Source organism: Pezoporus flaviventris, unplaced genomic scaffold, assembly GCF_033815535.1.
Source record: "Pezoporus flaviventris isolate CSIRO_AGI_PZ_B2104156 unplaced genomic scaffold, CSIRO_AGI_Pfla_v1 ptg000066l, whole genome shotgun sequence".
Taxonomy (NCBI): Eukaryota; Metazoa; Chordata; class Aves; order Psittaciformes; family Psittacidae; genus Pezoporus; species Pezoporus flaviventris.
Genome location: NW_026892614.1, coordinates 8,116,271 through 8,138,964, shown reverse-complemented (window position 1 = coordinate 8,138,964; position 22,694 = coordinate 8,116,271). Strand labels below are relative to the sequence as shown.

At 36.1% G+C, this 22,694-nt stretch overlaps 1 protein-coding gene across 1 annotated transcript in view; it reads left to right on the top strand.

Moving 5' to 3' along the window:
• Positions 1–22,694, top strand: part of SDCCAG8 (SHH signaling and ciliogenesis regulator SDCCAG8) — a 110,894-nt gene that overhangs the window by 62,732 nt on the left and 25,468 nt on the right. The window contains exons 14-16 of the mRNA XM_061471146.1: positions 990–1,117; positions 3,227–3,335; positions 10,100–10,231. Of these exons, the coding sequence (XP_061327130.1) occupies positions 990–1,117; positions 3,227–3,335; positions 10,100–10,231 (369 nt within the window). The remainder of the gene's footprint in view (positions 1–989; positions 1,118–3,226; positions 3,336–10,099; positions 10,232–22,694) is intronic.

Genomic DNA, 22,694 nt, shown 5'->3' with positions numbered 1-22,694 from the left:
AGGAAAGTGTGTGCATATATGTACAATTTAAAATCTAGAGATTAATATTGAATTGTGAACTCTCTGAAATTTTCAATCTGGATCCTAACGTGCACCAGATAAATATTCCCAACCATTGGGAAAGTCTAGATATGAGTTTGCAGTTTAGGACCTTTTCTCATTTATATGCATATATTTGGGGGGGGAGGATGTTATTTTCCATGCTGTTTTTGCTTGGCTTGCATTAAATAAAATGCTTCAATGGAGTGTGGTAGTCTAGCATTTGTTTTGCCTCAGGAGTAGATTGCCCCATCTTGCATATCTGGTCAAGTAAATTGCTCTCTTGCCTGTGTACTTCGATAATAGTACTGGGCTTTAGACCTTCTTGTACAACCCCCTGTGAGCAGAACCACAAGGGGCTGGGCCTGTGTGGTGCTAACAGTCTTCTCTATTGTAATGGATGCGTTCATCTCTTATTTACATAAATTAATAGTTAAAACTTGTTTGGTTGCTTAAAAAAACTCATTAAGCTTTCAGAGTAGCTGTATTATGAGCACTGTGGCAGTCGCTCCCATTGACTTATCTCCTGCTGGTTCACTGGGAACCAGTCCATCTCAGGGTCAGGTCCCTAAGCTTCAGTGCAAAGTTAAATAAATAACATTTAAAAGAAAATGCAAAAAATCTGTTCAGTGCAAAGTGGTTGTTGGGGCACTTCTTTATGAAACAGGCCATGTTTCAAATTTCTAAATATAAAATTGTATTTTTGTCTGAAAGCTAATTTTTGCTCAGGAAATTGATCATATGTTTTTATCTATTTTCTGCTAGTCACTGGAGAATGTTTGACATTGTAAGAGAAAGGTCAGTTTGTATAACATGAAGTAGGAGGGGAATGTTTAATGTGAAAAGCTAGGCCAGTTTTTTTTTTTGTTATTATTAATTGCCATTTTAATTTATCATCTTCAGTATATGAGGTTTGGTTTTCTTTATTTCCTTTTTTTGTTTTTAAATAGATTGAAGAAAGAGAGCATTGAGCAGAGCATTAGCAATGAAGCAAAGGCCCAAGCCCTTCAGGCCCAGCAAAGAGAGCAGGAGCTGACACAGAAGATGCAGCAAATGGAGGCCCAGCATGAGAAAACTGGTAGGTGGTAGGGAAAGATTAGAGCCTGGGCACTCACTCACAAGCCAGGCCCACGCCTTACTGTGAAATGACATCAGGAACACCTGTAACCTTTGGCTGGCCGAAGGGAGCAGATGCTAACTACACCGGAGATTCCGAATTACATATTAGTTAGCGTTTAAAAGAGAAAATGGAAAGTATTGCCCACTGTCTGTTGATTTCAGAGTGCTGCTCTCACATCTGTTGCACCATCTGGATTATGAGTTTATTTACCTGTGTTCAAGAAACGTAAAGCTGAGAGAGACCACAACAAAGTAGAAAAACAAAGGGCTTGTTTTTGGCTGGATTTTCAGGCACACATGTTATATAAAGAAAATAGCATCAGAAGCTCTGCGGGAAATGCTCTGAGCTTACAGTTAAAGTCTCCTGAATAGCATTGAACAGTTCCCACAGTACACACATTATAGCTACTCTAAAAGCTTAATGAGTTTGCTTCGGCATCCAAACTGGAGAAAAGCTTTAGCCATTAATCGGTTCTTAATTCACTGTCGCAGCTGGATGTAATTCACTGGCTCCAAATTGATACGTTCCTTTATTTAATCTTTGCAGCCTCAAACATTTTTAGCATTACCATGTGCCCCTCCACATACACACCCTCAATCTAAAAGAAAGATGTTTAATCCCTTGCATACTTCAGGTTCTCATAACAGGAGACTTCATTGCGTTGACTTAGCTGATCAATAACTTCTAACCTTTAATCTGGAAGGAAAACAGGTTCTCCAATCAAACAAAAAAAAGCCTTTTGTTATTGTGGAGTAGTATGCCAACAACATTAAAAAGGTACATATTCTAAACAAAACAAAAAAAAATATTTTTAGAGAGGAAATCTCTAACCCCTGAGCATGGAAAGGAGGAGGAGCTTCAGCTCTTATGGTACATAATATATTCATATGTTTAATAAAATGTAATTTTTACCCACCAGTCCTGTAATATCTTTAGAAATATGATGTCACGTACATTAATTCTAAGCAGTGTCAGATAATACCTGAGGTAGCAGGCACATTGACATCTGCCATCTGATTTTCTGCCTTTTTTGCAGCATTGTCACAGTACTAGAGGACCTTTCCATGTGTTCAGGGAATGCAAACAGCTACATTATGGCTGCTGTCTACACAGTAGGAAAAGAAAAGAAACAATCCGAATCATTTTCCCCTACTCTAGCCAGCACATCTGCATATGACCAAATGTAATTTTGCACAAGAGATGTGTAATTTAACCTTCTGGTGCATAAATTGTCCCAGTATGGAAAAATGAAACAACCTTACGGCTGAGTTTGTTTTTATGTATCTCTAGTAGGATTAGAAGGACTTGAAAATGATAATTATTTATTATGTACATAAAGAAACCCTTGTGCATTATGATCCTACACACATACAAGGAATTTGGGTAACAGTGGTCTCTCTTCCTCTGATTTTAAAAGCAGAAATCAAGAAACATAATTTTGCAATAGCTTCCTTTTGAAAGAATAAATATGCAAAAGAGTTTTGGTGCAACCCAAAACAATAGTAACTGAAAATTAATTTATAAAATGGTTTCACTGCAACTGTCACTGGACAATAATTTATATCTTATCATTAAAGAGAAAAAAATGCATTAATCATAGTAAGTACAGGACCCAGTAAATAAAATAACTTTTTTTTAAGTAGAGAATGAAATGAGTCTACAGTGTGAGTGTTTGGGTTGCCAGTGTATCCTCTGCACCAGTTAAGCAAGCAAAAGGCTGCGAAGACGTGGCTTGCCAATTTTATTCCTCCCAGAAACGTCAATGAACTTGCAGCTAAAAAGCAAAACCACCAGATTAGCTATGTAGTCTTTATGATGATTCTTCGCACAAGACCAGATTCAGTGGCAACATTGCTTTAACACTTTAGCTTATTCTGACATAGAGCCTTTATTTGGTTAATGTTGATGTCATTATTCCATGTCCAAGCAGTTGAAATTTAAAAAAAACACGACACCAAAACCCATAAGGATCTAGAGGAAAGAAATTGAGAATATATAATTTTTTTTATAAATTATCTACAAATTTATATCATTGCAAAATAATTTTTATAATTTTACGATTTCTAGTAAATGAACTGGATTCATTGCTGACCTCCCAGAATGCATTCATAGGAAAATTAAAGGAAGAATATTGTATGTTGGCAAGGAAGTTGAAGCAAATGTCAGAAAAATACAGGTTAGTATTTTTTTTCTTGTTCTGTCCCTTTCATCATTAGGATGTGCTTCATTTTTTTTTTTTGTGTATGTGATTTAATATTTACTATTATTCCACTTGTCTTGGGTATCATGTCAGTAGAATATACACCACTTACGAAACATGGATAGATTTTTATCCAGGGTAATTCTAATTTTCCACTTTTCAGATTATATTTCTGGCTATTACTTCAAATTTCTGAGACAATTCCAATGCAAAAAATTATATACTATTTTCTTATTGCTGCTCATATTCTTAAAGTGAAGAGTGGAAAATTGTTAACAAAGCTACAATTTGAGTTCATCTGAAATGATATGAAAAATACTAAATATTTGAAGTTCTTAAAACTGTTGTTTTAATTATTTACTTAAAGCTCCATTCACAATACTACACACTGAATAATTATCTCTGAAATAATTGTCATCAAAATTGCTAGTCATTGAAGCTCTGGTTGTGCTGCTGCTTGTTATGTGATGTTCTTGTTAAAATCAATAGCAGATCTATATACAAAGCCATTAAAAATTCAGGAATAGAATGAAACCTGGAAGCAATAATTGGTTTAAATAAATCCAAAAGTATGAGGGTATCTATTTAAAAGTTCTACAGGACAGGGCTACCTTAAGAAGAATAATTTTTTAGTGCTATACCAGTAAATAATTTGATTTTACATTTTTAAGTGTGAAGACAGCCTCAGTTGAAACTTTCTTCAGGGTTCATATTTAACGTAATTAATAGGACTTTAAGTGGGGAGTTGGCATTTTGCAACTTCTGTAATTTTCATGCAAACTGAATTTGGTAATTAAGGCAAGGATCATCTCGCATGGCTTATGTGAAGCAAGGAAAACACTCAGCAAAGACATAAAATTAATTTTCAAGATAGGATTCTTCTTGTATTAGGCAGATTTAATCATTCTGTTGAGGTAACATAACAGGGGCAACACTCTTTCAGGGAGATAGCTCATTGCAGTATCCTGTTTCCAGGAATGGTCAAAAGGGAATTATATATATACACACACGTATGTATATATTTTATATAAATATATCTCATATATAAAATATATGATGCTTCCCACAGGTACTGCCTCCACTGCCCATCCTACTTTCCACTGAATATAAAGTGTTGACTAGCTGTTAAGTGGCTGAAGTTGGGAGATGAATCCCATCCAGAATGTTTGGGGGAAAAAATGAGAAACTTAAGGAAATGTAAGCGATCTTCCCCTGTAAATGTTGTGATGGATACTGGAGAGAGAAGCAAACAGAATTTTTCTTCTGAAAATGCAAGGCTCCTCTGCTAAAGTAATACAAAATCTAAATAGATTCAAATCATATTATTATTCCAGCAATAAAAATGCACACAGACTTTGTTGCTAGAGCTCACAGTCACAGACTAGTAACTGTAAAAGGATGAAGGAAAGACAGAAAACATACTGTGAAAACACATTATTCTCTGAAAATAAATACCAGAGATTGCCAAGTGTTTCTCCACCTAGCAGCATTAGCTGACTATGTCAAGAACCTGAAATGGGGAAAAAAAGCCCTCTTGGATCTCCAGAAAGTGGTGTATTTTGCGCAAGAAACAGTATGGAAGAACGTATGAAAAGAGTTCTGAGAAGTGGCCCTAAAATAGCTTGAGCTTGCCTTCATTGGAGTGGGAGCTGCTGCAGTCAGTAACAAGAATGGAGAAATAGGTAGGGATAAAGATAACGTGGGAAAATGAGAATAGAAAGGTGGAACTGGAGATGGTGGGGAATGGTAAACCAATAGATGGCTTCAAAATGTGATGTGACCAGATGCAGAAAATTACTTTACTGAAGTTTTAAATGCATGATATGTGTGTCTCAAATGCAGTGTGTATCTTTCAGTAGCATCCCTCCGAAAGGCAACTTTCATGCTCAATGTCAGTGGATGTAGTGTAAAACCACAGTTCTGGGACAGAATGCTGTAGCTTTGTCCTAAAAAAAAATGGAAAAAAATTGAAAAAAGTAATCATTTTTAGAAGATTTTATAACTTCATCCTCATGTACATTAATAAAAGCAGATCATGAAGCAGCAGTGTGCCATATTTGCATGGAAAATATTTTTTCCATGTCTTCTGCCTTACCATAAACTGGATTTTGGACCTAGGCATGTATTTTCTTGCTATACCTCTAGAGTCTTTGTGCCTTAGTTTCCATGTGGTTAAGCAATAACTGTATACTAGCAGTATCATTATTTAATTGGTAAAATACTCAAGCTTTTTTTAAATAACAGAAGCACAAGTGAGTTGATATAAAATTTGGGGGTTTTAATGGGAAGTAAAGGGCCCATTTGTAATATGAGGCATTTCAAATTTATCTATGACAACTATATATTTGCACAATTTCAGTGGGATGCCTCTGAATTGCACGTATATTTTTATATTTAATACAGGTTTTCTGAGAAATCTAAACTGAAGTCTTCTTGTTTCTACATAAGCAGGAACCTTTTTTGTGAGCTAGCCCCTGTACAGGATTAGAAAAGCTTCAGAAAGACAATGTCAGACAAATTATAAACCCCTCAAGCTGTGCAGAAAGAAGATAGTGTCTGAGAAGGTTTCTGTATGCGTAGGCATGTTTAAAAATATAGTCCTTTGTTGATTTCTTCTGTTTCATTCTTTTTTTTCCCCTCTGATTGTCACTGTCTGAGTTTCTAGGTTGTAGATTAATGCTTAACACTACCCACTGTGTATTTGTGATTTGCGTTTTGTAATTAAGAGGAACAATGGGAGTCCATTGGGTCTCGTTACATATAATGGTTGGTTTAATTTGTTTCACTTCTATCTTGTTAATTGTAAATTGATCATTAAGATTTGAATTCTAATCTGTCACCAGGGTTGTGAGTATTGAAGCTAGAGCAATGATCCTGGTTTTAATCACTGATGATGAGAAACAAATTTTATAATTTTGGTACATATTGCAGTTCATATATTTTAACACTCTATTTTATGGTGTTATAAATATTGTTAAATGACTTTTAGTGTAGTTTTACTGTTTGGACTATAATGTATAAATTATATTACTGGTTTGGCAACAGTAGGCATCCAACTGTGTGAGTTTAATTGAAGTAAAGAACACACACCCGGCTGAACTATTTTTCTGCATGTTTGGTTGACTGCAGTCATTGAGCTTAATACCAGGAGTGAAATGTTTGTTGAAGGTAGCTGTACAAAGATGTGAAACAGGCTGTCTGAAGGGTCAGTCATTAACAATTATATGCAACAATACTGTATCAGCAGAAAGTATTTTAAAGTGTGTATTTGATTGCTGTACAAGTAAACAATTGGTTTTAAGAGTAGGAAAAGGCAGTGCCTAAAAAGCACTGCAATGCAAAAGCTAGTTCAGAGGAGTAAAGGCAGCATTGCCACCTTAGTGTTCAAAAATCAGCTCATCCTAAAAATATCCTGAGACTGACTTTGAACTGTGGCTATTTAACATTTGCTGGTTCTTTGCCTCCAGTATTTGAGTGTTTTGGAGGAACCTTGGGAGGTTTTTTCCAAGGCTCTTCCGGCAATGATGCTAGATAAAAACTGAAATTTGTTTTTAATTAGAAGTTGAGGCTTTCTTGATAGTTGAATGGATTCAGAAGTATAGACACTGGTTTTGTTGTTGTCCCTGTCCTCCCCCCCCCAGTCATCGTTAATTATTTTTAATATAGTGGCGAGTAAATGAGATTTGGCAAAGTATATTACTCATCTGCTTACAAGCACGCATTTTACATTTTCATGTGACATTGTAGCTTTGCTCTGTGTAGTTTCAAATTAATATTAATTTTATACAGGTCTTTTGAGTCTATTAGATCTCAAAAGCATACACAGATACATTAACATGACTGTATGACTTGTGGGGCCAGCTTGAGTCTGCAGAAGTGCAACTCTGCAGAGTTCAGCTCAGCTGGCAGCACTCCAAATGTCTGCACACTTCAGTTTCTCCTAAGTCCACTATGGCATACTACTTGGTCTGTTGGAACCACAGCTGCTCTTGTGGAACAACATCCGTGTGCCTGTGATGTGTCCTTTAGTTGTTCTGAATCCATCAGACATAGTGTTGAGTGCGTACATTTTTCTAATTTACATCTGCCTCTGGTGTGACATGTGGGCTATTTCTGAAGTTCAGGACTGTGTGCTTGGGCACCTGCCACCTCTCTGTTTCTCCCATCTCTGCAGTGGCAGCTAGGGAGCAGAAGCATTTACTCAGAACCGGTCCTGCCCTGGCTAAGTGAAATTGCTACTCCTAGTATAAATGGGCTGTCACATTCAATACAGTTGTTCAGGCTTATTACAATTATGGCTGGGTTTGTGTTTGTTAGGGTTTTTTAACCCAACAATTTTGAAGCTATTTAGATATCACATAGGATTAACTGTTCTACTTTAATCTTTGGAAACTGAGGTGGATGAATGGTGTATTTAAAGATGCAGAGGGAATCTTTGTCACATGATAATAAAGACTTCTGGTGTGCAGTCTTGTACTGGGACCAGTCTGCTTTCTTTAGTGCCAACACACCTGAACCTTTTAAAGCTGACTTCAGGCATTCTGCCTGTCATATGTGCTGTCCTCCAAAACTTCAACGTAATAAAATACTTGAATCTGGGTGGTCAAACCCTTAGGTATTTACTTGGAAGGGATATTGTGGAAATAATTCCTTAACTGGAATTATTTTTTTTTTTCCTCATTTCAACCGTAATTACAAAAGATGTTTTAGGAGAAGAGAATGCCGGTAACATGGTTCAAAGCATCAGGCATTAGAGCTGTATTTCAGAGACTAGAGATATTGCTACTCATTTTTTTCAATGAATTCAGTACTTTCTTTTGTTTCATTACTTGTAATTTTCAGTAGCATTTTGGTTTTGGTGGATTTGAATCCCTTGATCTTTCCAGAAAGATTTCAGGTACCTTCAGAATTGCTGGAGATAAGTCCTTTTAAATCACTGAGATTTTTATCACCTTGAAAGTTGCTTCTCCCATTTCCATGAATGAGATGGCCGCATAAAAATACAGAAACCGAAGCATGATCCCCCCATTGGGAAACGCCACAAGGATGATAATTTACATTATTCCGACATGGCAAACGTTGTTGCATTTTGCTGGCAAAAAAAAAAAAAGTAACGATTTTGAGTTCAGTCCCTGTTACCACACCATTGGCTTTGTTACATCAGGTCTCCTTTGAGCTGCTCTACAGTGCACTTTTGCTGTTAGCCACTGATTGTCTTTCTTACAGTATCAGTATCAAGTACAGACTGCATTCCTGCTGTGTAATAACAATTGGTCCAACTGACAATGCTTTGTTAATGCTGACATTGAAGTTACTAGTATTTCTGTTAAATGATTAGTGTAAAAATTCTACTTCAGACCCCTTCCTATAACATCCTGCCCAGTGACATGTACCTGCCCAGGAAACTCCTGTGCATTTAAGTTTGATGTGCAAATACATCAGCACAATTCTGATGTATTTGTCAGTGATGATCCTTAATAGAGCTATAACTCCCTATCCAAATTCAACTTCAGTCTTCTTCCAAAGTTTCCCTTTCTGAGCTCTTTTAGATTCACAGATGATACCATGTATTGTTCTCTATTTAAACATGAAAAGATTATGTTGTCATTTCCAGATTTGACTTGTCAGTGTAACAACATGTTTTTGAGGGGAGGAATATTGCTTCCCCCCTGCACTTTGTTGTGTTTTTCAGAATGTCAGTTGTTGTTGCATTCTGTAACAGCCAGGAAGGTAAAGTATCTTTGTGCTGTAACTGCAGCATATTTAAGTTTATGATTTAAAGATATATCTGAAGCTTTTTAACCTCAAGATCTGGAGTGGCAGATGCCATAAAACAAATTTGCTTGCTTTTGATTCTTACTTTTTGATGGTATAGCAGATTCTGACATGTTCTCATTAACCTTTTCCAAAGAGTTAAACTGTACAAGTGCATAATGTATATTTTATCACAATTTAATCTGAGATCCTTTCCTGATATTAAGAAACAGCTCATGCCTGTTTCTCCATGGGCTGATGGTTAGAGATGTAGCAAGTAGCAGTCCCAGGTCATTCATGGATCTGGTGTCTCTGCTCACCCGTGAAGAATGAGAATTGCTTAGAAGTGACTAATTTTCTTAAAGGCTGTGCTGATTTTTATGTAGATTAGGGTGTGCCTGTATGATTTGTCCCTTGTTTCTTAAAGTTTTATTAATTTTCCTCTTAATGGCAGTGGGAGGAGGGTTGTTCGGGGGTTTTTTGTTTGATTTTTTTATCTGTGTAATGGTATTTTGGATATCTTAGCTTAATAGTTTTGAAATAGTACTACTACTGAAAGTTCAACCTGTACAGTGCAGTAAACATTAAACAAGTTTTTAATAGCCATTTTTTAAACTAAATTTTAGCTTTCACTAATAAAGAACTTAAATGTGTTTTCAAAATGCTGGCCAAATTCTTGCTGAAGTATGAATTTACATTTACTGATTTTCTTTAACATCAACACATAATGTCAAATGACTTGACTGTTTAAAATAGGCTGAAATTAGCCTAGCCAACCTATGACTGAGCCGGATACTCTTCATCATCATGTTCTTTTGTCTTAAGATTATTTGAAACAGTGTTCTGTTTCTGTAAGTTCTAGTAATAGCCTGTTATGCATTACATATACATGTATGAAATTTTATAAATGCTGAAGCCACATATTGATGGCACGCTGCAGGATGAAATCTGACAACATCCATCATCACTGTGTTTTACTTCTGTAGATCTGAAGTCAACCAGCTTAGTCAGGAAAAAGAGTATCTTCATGGCAGATTGGAGAAGATGCAGAAACGGAATGATGAATTGGACCAACAATGCATCCAGCATGGAAGAATGCATGAGAGGATGAAGTTGAGGTAGGAGGTCCTGTTAATCTGTCAGTATGTGGTATCCTCTACTGTACCTATTGTGTAAAGTTAAAAATGACAATAGGTTGTTTGAAAGTAATATTATTTCCTTATGAAAATGACCACCCTTTCCCCCTCCCCAAGCATTCTGTCAAGGTTTTTTTTATAACATCTTTTGCTTGTGCCATTTTGGATAAATAAAAGGAAAGCTTGAACAACATAGTCTTCCAAAGAATTTAAGCCTAGTGCATATGTGTGTGGGCTGCTTCGGCTGTTCTCTGCTCTAACTTGGATGAATTGTCTTACCATATTAAAAAGAAAAGGAGGGGTGGGGGGAGAAAAGAGGAGATTGTTCAGTGGTATGAATGTAGAGTACAGATGTGGATTCTGTTATGCCATGTAATAGGTGTATTTTGGGTTTTACCATCATTTAACTTGTATAAACAGACAAGTCTTACTGAAGATCTTAGTCTCCAGAGAACTGTTAACAGCTTTCAGGCACCACTAGCCTTTTCAGAGAAGTAGTGACTTCCACAGGAAGAGCTGTGGAAGCAGCTACAGCAAGGCTAGTATGGAATATTTCCACCAATACCAACTGACTGTTCTGTCCAGAGTGTCCAGGCTGATAATGCCTTGTGCTGTGATTCGGATTAGGTGTCCTTAAAGGTCACTGTGGAAACTTTTCTTTTTGGTACCAGAAAGTTAATCTCTGCTCTCTTGTTCTGTTTTCCACTGCACATTCAGTGTTAACAGGCACTTAGGCATGGTTGGGGAGGTAGAGGATAAAGTCAGGAGATGACTGATAGGCAATTCTGCAAAAACCCAGTCAGTCATGGTACCTCTGATCAGTAGTGAAATGCAAAATACAGTTTAACTTTATTGAGACTAGATAGTCCTGGCTGGGAAAAATTCTCTCTGCTTTATTTCACCACTGACCACTTGTTAGGAACAAAGCTTGCATGTATTGAAGCCGCCAGTCTTGTGTACTTTTTTCCCAATTACTAATGATTTCTTTTTTAATTTTCCCCCTGCCATCTCTTCAGTCTGTCCAAGTCAGCTTGTTTCTTGCAAGCTCTCCATGCATTCTTTTCAGTCCTCCAGACCCCCTCTTTCATCTTCCTTTTCACATCTGTCTCTACCTCATCCTGTTCTTCTATAACCTAGGATTGTTACTGTCCTTAATATCTCAGAGAACAAAGACATTCAAAATGCTACAACTGTGTCCCTAGTCTGTATGGCCACATTCCATTTATCTCACCTCCCTTTTGGTTTCTTTACTTGTGGTAGATTCTTAGCATATGGGGGACATGCACTGCAGAGTCAGGGTTACTTTCAGTGAAAAAAAATACATTTTTTCTCATCTTTTTTTTTTCTCCTGACTGTTCATATGTAGAATTATAAGCATGTAGTTTAATGTAAGACTGCTTTAAGTTTTTAGGACAACCTTTCCTCTGTCAGAACCAAATAAAATAGATCTACTGGAAAATGTTGCTCATTCTGTGCTGCAGCAGCAATGATTATACACTAGAAAAGATTGAAAGCATTAATCCAGAACAGAAAGTAGTTTGAAAGCAGAGTGGTCATGCTGCAGGCAGTGCCTTACCTTACCTTCTGCTGCTGTTTTGCTGACAATGAGGAGGGAAAACAGGACAGTGATAGCATTTGTCTTATTTAATATTTTAGAATACATAAATATGACAGAGGTTATCAGGTATTTAAATCATGAACAGTATATTCTACCAGAATTTTAAGCGGGGAGTCTTTTAACATATTTTTAATTACAATCTTGTACTATATTCATTTAAAATCCAGGTAGTAAGTAACAAAACTGATATCATAAACTGCTTTAAAAATTCAGTGTTATCTAATTTCAGTTTTCACGAGAAAACTGTAAGAGATTTTCAGTACCGGTTCTTAAGTGCTATAAATTGTCTATGAAGTATTCAGATCTAGGTGAAGAAAAGCAGAAAGAATAACTATTAGTACAAATAAATTTCCCAGTTCCTTTATATTTTGTTGAAGGTCTTCCACCAAATAAAAATAATGATTTTTCTCTTCTGATTTTGAAACTAGAGATCTGACTATGGTATTTAGTAAAGGCAGAACAGATAATAAATAACTTGCTTTGCCTCAGATTATCATTCATCACTCATAGGAATAACCACAGCAAAATAATGTACAAGATGATTTTTTCTTAAAACAGTTTGTTTTCCTTTAGTATGCAGCTACAAATGTCACCAGTCTTTTACAACGCAATCCTGCAAAGTGGGTTCCTACCTAATTTTCTAGCTGTAGTTGTTCTGGCTTTCATTGGAAAGTTTCTTCTATCAAAATGATTTTGACTTAACTTAGAACCTAACATTTGCATTTGAATAATATGGTATTGTGGTATTTGTTTAAAAAGAAATCTCTGTTGCTACTTGTGTTCTCCTAGAAGAATATAACAGGGCCCAATACAACTATTTTGTGGAAGGAGCAATCTGTAATTGATCAGTTGGACTTTCTTTTGGAGCAACAGTGTTTTGGCCATTGTCATAGTTGCATTCCTAAAAGTGAACAAGATAACTGTTTCTCTGCTGCTCCTATCTTTCTGTCTGAATATGGGCTGCAAATTAATATAGTTCAAAATGATATAAGCAGGTTTTAAAGAAATGATTTTCTTTAAATTGCAGTCATTGAAGTTGATTTTGAATCAGCCTTTTCGATGTAATGCAAATATCCATCCCTTTCAGTGTGTTTTTGTTCAGTGAAATACATCCTTAAAAGAAGTAGATGTCCATTCAAAATTATACAGTGGATGCATGCTGTTTGGGGCAAGCTTGAATGGAAAGACGTGCAATTTGCAGAACTAGGGTGACACATTAAGGCTGCATTGCAGTTTATGAAGAGGTGTTCATTGAGTGTTGTTAATCTAGCAACACTGTGGATCTGCGCATGTGTATATGTTGGGTTTTTACATTAGGTTGCTACTGTTTTGCTACTTTTGCAGCTATGCACTTTTCATTTTAGACAATGATTTGTCTAGCTAAGTATAGATGATCTTAAATGTATTAATTACCATGATATAGGGTCAATGATGTGCCACTGGTCAGCATGTGTGACTTCACGGCTCTGAATCTTGGAGAAATAAATTCTTGTCTGTTATGTGGCAAAGAGTACATTGGCATAAATCTTCAACCTCAAATTTTATTATTACATTCTTCACATTCCCATTCTGTAGATATGTGTTCATAGTAGAAATTAGCAGGTAGCCGAAAGTATTGCATTTCTTATAAGGCAGATATAAAGATAGAAACTAGCCAAGAATTAAAAAAAAAATATGTAGCAAAAATAAAAGGTTAAACTACCTTTCTGCTTTTCTTCTGTGCTCCACAAAAAATAGATTCCGGAGGAAGAAAAATCCAAATCAAGTAACTGTACACATATAATGTTAGTTTATTCTCTCCTTTATCTGTTTTAGAACTGAATCCAAGCATGCTTTTTCAACTCTGTAGTTAGACAGGTTCTGTAAATGCAGATCCACTTTCTTACAATCTCTATCCTCCAATTTGGGGAGCAAGAAGGAAAAGACAAAATCTGCTGAGATCTATTATTGATGGGACATATTTAATAATATTTGCCCAAGCTGCCATGGGTCAGGATTTCATCAGGATATTTAAGCATTCACTGAACTTAGTTAATAACTTTTGTAGGTACAAGGTTTAGTTATAGCTTTGCTTTTCTGCATCTATTCTTCTTCTCGTAAAGCAAGCATTTGCTTGTAAGTCATCTGTTTTAGAGAAATTCTTCTGTGGACCTTGTCTGAAATGGGAAACTTTAAACTCAATGTAGCTAGCTCTTTTCTGTGTTTATTTCCTGTTAAAGACCAGGATGATGTGTGGAAATGCAGCAAATATAGAGAGCAGTGTCTTCAACTAGGAGAAGATAATCCAAGGCAATTGCTTACCTTTTTTCAAGATAAGCCAGCCATGCCTTTACTTTTTATCAAGCAGAAAAAAAAAAAAACAAGACATATGGACAGTAGTTTGTATGAAGTACAAGGCTTTTTTGAAATCTTTTAAAGAAATCATAAATTTAAAAACTTCTGATGATTTTTTTCCAAATGCTTTTCCAAACTAAGTTCAGTATATGGTGTCTGGGGCTATGAATTTTCCCTACAACGTTGGCTTTGGTCATTCGAGTTGGTATTACTATTGGCATTGCTATAATGTGTATGATCACTGTCCAATCTGTGTAACATTAACAATAATAATGCATTTTATGCAAATTTGTATGGGGCTTTTTTGTCGTGGTGGCTTTTGGGGGCTGATGGTGTTATATGTATTTTGACTGCATTTTTGGTAGCTGAAGTTAAAAAGAAGAGCCTACAGGACTGGCAGTTTGGGGCAGATGTGTGTCTATTCCTCAGGCATCAGTGGTTGTAAGTTAACTATAAAAATGTTACAACCATCTGTGTAACAAGACGGCAGAGATCTGCTCTTGCCTGTTACTATAAATAAGAAGGAGATTTGTTTGACTTCATAGACATTGGATTTATAAAGACTATATGTGTCAAATTGTAACTACGTGCCATGTTGCTGAGATGTGTCTGCAGCCAACTACCTGGGGTGTCTTCCCCTTCAGACACTCTAGTGTAGTGCAGCAACTGTGCAGAAATGTCTGTAGCACAACATGTGACAAATTATATTTGTTTTCTACCTATGGGGAAATGTATGATTCTTATGGATAAGCTTATCTGGAAGAGTAGCTAAAATGGATTCTTAAATAGAGCACTCAAGGAGTTAGAGAGAAAATGTGACATGCAGTTTGACAATGATTTTAAAGGGTTTTCCCACAATTAAGTTTATTTTTTTTGTTGTTGTTACTAAGTGATAGTATATGCGAGAACACATACACATGAGAATTGAGACAGAGAGAGAGTATACCAGCAGTGTCAAGTAACTGATACATAAAATCACAATAGCTGCTTTGCTGTCACCATTACACTTCTCAGTAGAGATTTTGGATTTCTTTGGCAAATCTTCAGTAGCACAATTGATTAAAATTATTTCTTGATAACTGAAGCAACCAAGTTGCATTTAAAATTTTGCATTTTCTGCTTAAAGCTTTTGTACTACTTGTGTGTGTGTTTTCAAGAAATAATGTTGGGTGGAAGAACTCAGTTTTTGAACGAGAAAACTTGTAGTTTTTTTTTTCAGCCCAGTTAGTTTGTTCTTTGAATATATTGTCTTCCTTATTTTTATTCCTGATAGGTTAGTATTTTTTTAAGTAACAGTAAGACAAATTATTTTATTTTACTAGACTAACCATCTGTTCTGAAATGCAATTATAAAAGTGCACTATATTGTGGCTTTTTAGTTTAAACTGTATTAATTTTTATATTAACAATAGAAATTAAGGTAGGTAGTGTCCATAACACCTTTGCTATTAAAGTTGCCTCAATGTTTAAAGAGCAGTATACTTCACTTTTTCCTGAGCATCATTGTTTATACGCATATATCTTTGGTGTCGTTTCACTGTAAGGGGGCTGCTGTAGCAATCAGAGGTGGACTTGTTTGTATGGCCTTTCATGCAAGGAGTTTGTCTGGTGTTGTGGTGCAGCCAGATAAAACGCTCTGCTCAGCACAGAATTTGGGATTATCACTATCACTTAATTTTTTATTACTATTTAAGAGACTTACATTTTAGGTTGAGAAATGTATACTCCACAGAAAAGTACTCTTAGGAAATAATCACTGGATGGTGTGTATATGCATGCACACATATACATATATGTTGCAAATCCTGTCAGAGTCTGAAAGTTGTGTTTGGCTTTTATTTAGTGTTCGGGTGTTTGCACACTGTTCACATCCTCTGGGATAGAAACTGGATGTTCAAAATCTCTCCCTCCTTCTTTCTGTCCAGTTCACTAGCCATCTACTTACTAGATATGTTTGTCTATTCTCCCCCCCTTCTAAATAGATGTCTATATATAGTGTATATATAAATGCCTATATTATTTATGTTTTTATATGTAAGATAATCCAGTTCTAAACACTTAATTCTGTAAGATTATATAAGCCCCCAAATACTGTTTTTAAACATTTATGCCCCAACTACTTGAACAGTAGACACGTAAAGCAAACATTGTTCATTTAGTAAACCTGAAAATGTATACTAATATTGAGTCTTCAGAAAATGCTGCAAAATAGTATGCAATTAAGTTGTTAGCCTTCTTAAGAAGGAAATTACAAGCATAGGGAAATATCACATCCAATTTTCAGACAAATATTTTAGGGAACTTAATAATGTTCTTTAAGATGTATTCTAGGTCATGAGTACTCTGTGTGTGCATATAATATGTATATATATACTTAACATATATAGGTTTTATATATAGACAGATTCCCTTAAGAATGTACTGAGCTCCTTTGAAAAAATCATTAAGCTGCTCCAATTTGGACAACTGTTTCCAGTACCACTGATCTTCTGTTTGGGATTCTTCTTTTTGGTCTGAATTATTTGTGTTTGGCTTGTAGCTACTTGTCTTTGACCCAAAATTGGGGTAAATTGTTCTTTTGTTCTGCTTTTATTTTATCTGCGCTGATGATGCAGATAATTCTAGACAATTGTTGTATCTATTCAGTCCTACTTCTGATTAATAAGTAAAGCGTTTCTTCTTTTGTTCTTTTTGTAGTAAGCTCTCCATCCCTCTCAGTTTTCTGATTGTTGATCTTTTTTGAATATGGGCAATCAGAACTGTCTACAGGGGTTTGGATGAAGGCATCTGAATATCTGAGATGATGGAATTAATGGATTTACTGGAAATTCCTCGACTGATAGATCCTATGATCGTGTTTTGACAGCTGCGTGATATTGGTGGCTGATAATCTATGTCTATTCAAGAAGTGTGTTCAGGAACTCCCTCACAAGTAAATTCAAGTTGTTAGCAGAGACTTTTGGTATGAACTGAGAATACTTGAAGTCCCTAGTGTAAGACTTGGTACTATAAAACTGCACCCCATGTGTGCTGTTCCAATCTTCTGAGTCATCCATTTCTTTCTGTGCAATATCCCAGACCTTCTCTGAGCTGGTGGCATCTCTTAAAATTATCAGCCCGCTCCCACTTTTGTGCTGAGTCATAATTCAAAATATTCAAAAATCTGTTCAAACTTGAAGAAATACCTTTACAATTCTTCCTCACCTTCAATTGTTCCTGTTGGCTGTGGTCTTTATTTTAGTCAGTTGCTTATCAACAACCACTTAGTTTACAAGTGCTGGTGAGGCATGATATTTAATGTTTCACTGAGGTTAAAGTAGGTAAATTTATTGCATTTCCTTCAGCAAAAAGTCAGATGTGAAAGAATTTAGGATTGGCGTGACAGAATCTGCTTGGTCTAACTTACATGTCATTCTCTGATGTTTTTCATTTACCTTCATGTCCTCATATGTTCTTTTTTCTTCAAAATTTGTTACAGGCTTTTTGTGCATTCAGGGTCAATGCTAATGGGCTGATAATCATCTGAATTATCTTCTTTAAGGGTTAGTCAATGCTGCATCTGTTTTAATTGCATAAAAATATAGTCAATGTAAGGAAGAAGTTGTAGAGGAGAAAGCCACAGTGTCTGTGTTCAGTTTGTGCATCCTGACAGCTGGCCACCACAATTTTATTTTAGAAACTGGAGAGTAGTATCTAGTAAAGTGATAGCATAAATGGGGGAACAGTCAATGCCTCAAAGAAAAGTTATGTGGAGAAACAACCAGGTTTTCTTGCTTCTGTGTTGAACAGCTATCAACACTCTGACTAACACCCCCTCTGCTAAGCCTAGTAATTGTCCACTGCTGAGAATATCTGCTACTCTACTGCTTTGATGTACTCTGCTTTCTCCAAAACAGACAAGGGAATAGTTCTTATTCATGCCATCAACTTCTTTGAGTCAAAGCCTTCAGCTCACTAATAGTGAGCTTGTGTTCCTGTCTACCAGGAATGTAAAAAGCCCTGAAATATGTGTGACATAAAACAGCACAACATAAGGTTCCAGGCTGTTCTTGTTACTTTCTGTTGTCAGCACAGTTGTTGGTTTTCAATTTTAAATGTTAATTTAGCATTAACGAAGAATTCTTGATTCTCTCCTCTAAAATGGAGGTGGATAAAGGTGGTGTCTTTGACAGCTCAGCCCAGATTCTCCTTGATATGGCAAGATCTGGAAATGCTTTGCACTCTGCAGATTGACACTGATGCTGAAAAAGATGTGCATCATTGGGCAAAAGTGTACCCATAGTTTTCCACTGAAACTCCATTTTATTCTCCTACATTTGCTACAAACCTGCAACTGTTTTAATTTGGGTGGGGGTTGCTTCTGGTGGTTATATATGATCTTTCTTGTGTTAATCCACCAGTTACCCCTTCACCACCACCTCATCTTTTTTGAACCAGTTTGCCTTCAGTGCCTGGTAGTAGTCATGGGCCAGTCTTCCTCACCACTTTCCCCAAAGATGTGATATAAAAAGTGAGCAGGCTAGATCAGTGTTCCTTTTCTGGTGTCTTCAGAAAAACAGTTGTCTAATGGCACGAAATAGCGCCAAAAGAGCATGTCATTTAAGTTATCTGCTAAAAGGTATCCGAAGCTACAGAATAAAGGTTTCTACCCAGGATAATAGCCTTTCCAATGTAGTATAAAGTCTGGAGGACAACCTTTCCCATGTTCCTCTTAGAAGTGTACACCATTTAACAATCTTTAGCAAGTCTTAATTGTTTAGGCCATGTAAAATATTGTTGAAATCCCTGACTCTTATACTCAACTTATTGTCTTTCTTCCAAATTGTGTTGCATTTTTAAAGTTCATTTTTTGTACTGTAATTCTGTGCTATACTTGTGGTGTATCAGAACATTAAAAAATTATGTTTTCAAATAGCCACTGTGAGACTTAACACTGTGCAATAGTTCAGCAGCAAATATCTAGTTGGGATATTTAACAGTAATTGGGATCTTCCTATTGGGCCTTAAGTGAACTCCCAGTAATAGTAAAATCTGACTATTAACCCATTTGGCATACTACTTTAAGCAGGAGCAGGTTTCCTTCCGGTTTTGAGATTTTCAGACTAAGGCTATTTAAAACTCTTCGTTCCCATATAGTGGTGAACTGAAAATGAAGACAGATGAATGACATTTAAACAGCTTTGCAAGTGTGTCATGAAAATTTACCAGCTCTGTAACAAAATCTATGCACCTGCCTGCTTTCAAGGTTATTGTTGTAGGAGAAAGAGACCTAAAACTGATGACAATTTATGTTTTTAATACAATATGAGAGTAGATTTTTGCAAGGCTGTCAGGAGGCTGATTTTTCCTGATAACGTCAGTGGCTTGATTGCTTCTGCAGGGTTCATTTCTGCTCCTATGGAAGTCGATGTAACTGTGGATGCTCTCATTTTCCATATATAAATCTAACCTGCTTTTAAATCTTCGAGTGTTTAGCCTTAATGTGTCTTATGCCAGTAGTTCCATAACTAATGTTCACTTAAAGGTGTGAGGTTTTTTTTCCCTTCATGCTTTTTATTTTCCATTTTTCAAACTATTTGAAAGTGCTGCTGTTTATGCATTTTGAGACTAAAGACTTATTTTTTCACTGGTTTTGTTCTCTTAGGCAAGCCTATTACTTGGTTAAATGATCATTCTTTTCTGGAGCTCCAGTCATACTCATCAGTTTGAGTGCACTCTAAAAAGTTGCCATCCTAAAATATTAAACACTAAAAGTAGTTGTGTTTATTGTGCCTTGTGCTATTGCTAATTGGTAGCAGCCTAATTGTAGCTTAGAAATAGAGATTAGGGAAGTGGCTATAAGGAAGGGCAGTATGAAATGACCTGCATCTACATTTCTGTTGTACTCAAGAGTTATGTGTGCTCAGGGCTTCCTGGTTTGGTTCTGAAAAGTAGTGATGACACAAAATGTGAAAGAAGTGGAAAAGGATGAGAGATTATTCTGTGTTTGTTTAATTTGTTCTTCATAAACATTAAATTCATCTATGGAGGAAAAGAGGAGGAATTGTTTTGGTTTACTTTTGTTTTTTGTTTTCTTAAAGAAGTTGTTTTTAACCTCAGAGAGCCATAATTAACCTTTAGTTATACATATGGAAATACATTCTTGCCCCAAATATGTTATCTCATTACCTGTGACTTGATCCTGGACAGAGTTTAGAATTCTGACTTGATTCAAGTCAAGGTTGCTAAATACTTCCAGTTCTCCAGTTTCAAAAGGCTGTCCCAGTGTCATGGCTGAAATTACAGTAATCTTTGCTTATGTAAAGCAGTATAATCTTTTTGAGTACTACACTAGCACTTCCCACACGACCAGGGATTTAGCCTTAGTTTTAGCTGTGTGACTTGCATGTAGTCAAAAACAACTTTCAAGTTTTGGGGTTGTTTTTCTTCCCTTTGCTCAGTTCACTTGAGAGTCTGACCTTTCATATAGATATTTAAAAAAATGTATGTGTGTGTATATATATGCATACACACAGTTTCAGAACTGAAAAAAAAAAGCTTGTCTGTAAGATGACACCATGCATTGGCAATTCAACAGAATAAATGTTTGGAAGCATGTGACTTAAAACTTTGACTTGTAACTTTTACCATCATGAAGGCTGTTGTAATCTGCTGTGCTTTATCACACATGTGTTAGATGTTGCAAATACTTGTCCTTCCCAAATCAGTTTTATGAATAAAATGCACAGGCAAGCTGAGCAAAGGCATATGTATCTCTGGGAAAGGGCTTTCATAGGTTGGGCAGAAACGGAATTTCTTTGTTGACTTTCTGTAATGGTAACCCATGTCAATAAAATCCATAGGAAATGTGTCTAACATTTTTGTCCTTTTAAAATTTACATTTTTAATAGCAAGAAGACACTCCAGGCAGTGCGTTTCTGGGGGACTATTACATTTCTCGGGTGGTTGAAGTCACTCACCCCTTCAGCCTTTTGCCTCACAGCACACCCGAGGAGAGCAATAATCCCCAGCAAGGCACTGCCTGTCTTATCTTATTGCTTAATTATTATACCTATTTAATGCTGCTTAGAACATTGTCAGCTGTTGAGAAAAGGTAATTATCACTAGTCAAATGAAAAACACTTTTTTGGCTGCCTTACGGATACACATTTTACTGGTACCTTGATACATAATGAAGCCTGATAGCAAAACTTTTGCTTGTCTCTTCTTCAAGCCACAGCTGTTTCCCTGCTAAATTCATCCCATCTGTCTCCCCTTCCGTAAGGCTGTAGGCAGTATAGCATAAGTACAGAAGCAGTTCAGTGCTATTTTGGATAAACATAGCTGAAATTTGAATCTTTGCCATTTGCAATGCACACATTTTGTTTTACTGCTGTAAAGAGAGCTGTCAAAATAAAAACTACATGGATAATTTACTGAAATACAGTCAAATAAAGGGATGATCAAAGGGGAAAAATGAAGATAGAATATAGGGTTACTCTTACTTTCATGGTGTATTCTGAACAATGTAAACGTTGACCTCTTGACATTGCTGGGTTCAGAGAAATGGATAGTGAATAACAAAAGTAGAAGCCACTGAATTAGAATATATCATGAAGAAGTCCAGACTTCATGCCAAAAAGGATAATTGTAGCAGGCAATTATTTGCAAATGTGCCCTGTTGAGATATCTGACCAAGATACAGTTCTTTGCTTGTTTTATAAGCAGTATATAATGATGTAAGATAATACAGCTTGGAAAATAAAGAAAGTATTTCTAGAGGTGACACTCTGTCTCTGCAAATAGAAGGACACCCTAATGATCAGTGTGGGGCAACAGTCATCTGCATCCTCCTTTATTCTTTGCAGTTTTAGTTGACGTGGAAAAATATACATTCAAGCTAAATGCAGTTGCTTTTGTCGAGTTTGTTGTGCTAAATTGGATTGATGGTTGGTTATCAAGGCTTGTGTTTGAAATTCCAGACTTTCTGGAACAAAAGATTCAAATCCCAGTAAGGTCTGCTTGACAATCCACCTTTTCTCAATTGAAGAAATTGAGGTCCATGCAATATACAATATTGGAGAATCTTTCAGACAAGCATCTGTTTTAAAAAGTCCTCTGTTCTGCTGGAGTGTTAGAAATCCTATGGTATCTCTACAAAGAGAAGGGCTTTGACCTATACATCTTGGGTATATTTTTCTTTCACTGTGTTACTGTGTTCTGTGTAGCCCATCTTAGAGAAGATTTTATTCCAGTCTGTATGGCTGGTAAATGCCTATGACTTTTTTGTAGAACATTGTAAGCTGTTTCTAGGTTAACCCTGATGCGTGTTTGGTATAGTTCCATGTTATATGAAAGTTAATTCTTAAAGGCTAGTGCTTCCAAATGTATATTGTGTTAGGTAAAAGTGAAAAAAAAAAGTCTGTCCTAACCTAGAAGATGCTCTCTTTGACAAAGAAAGAAACGGATGAAGAAGTAAACATTAATGGACAGTTAAATGATCTCCATATAAAC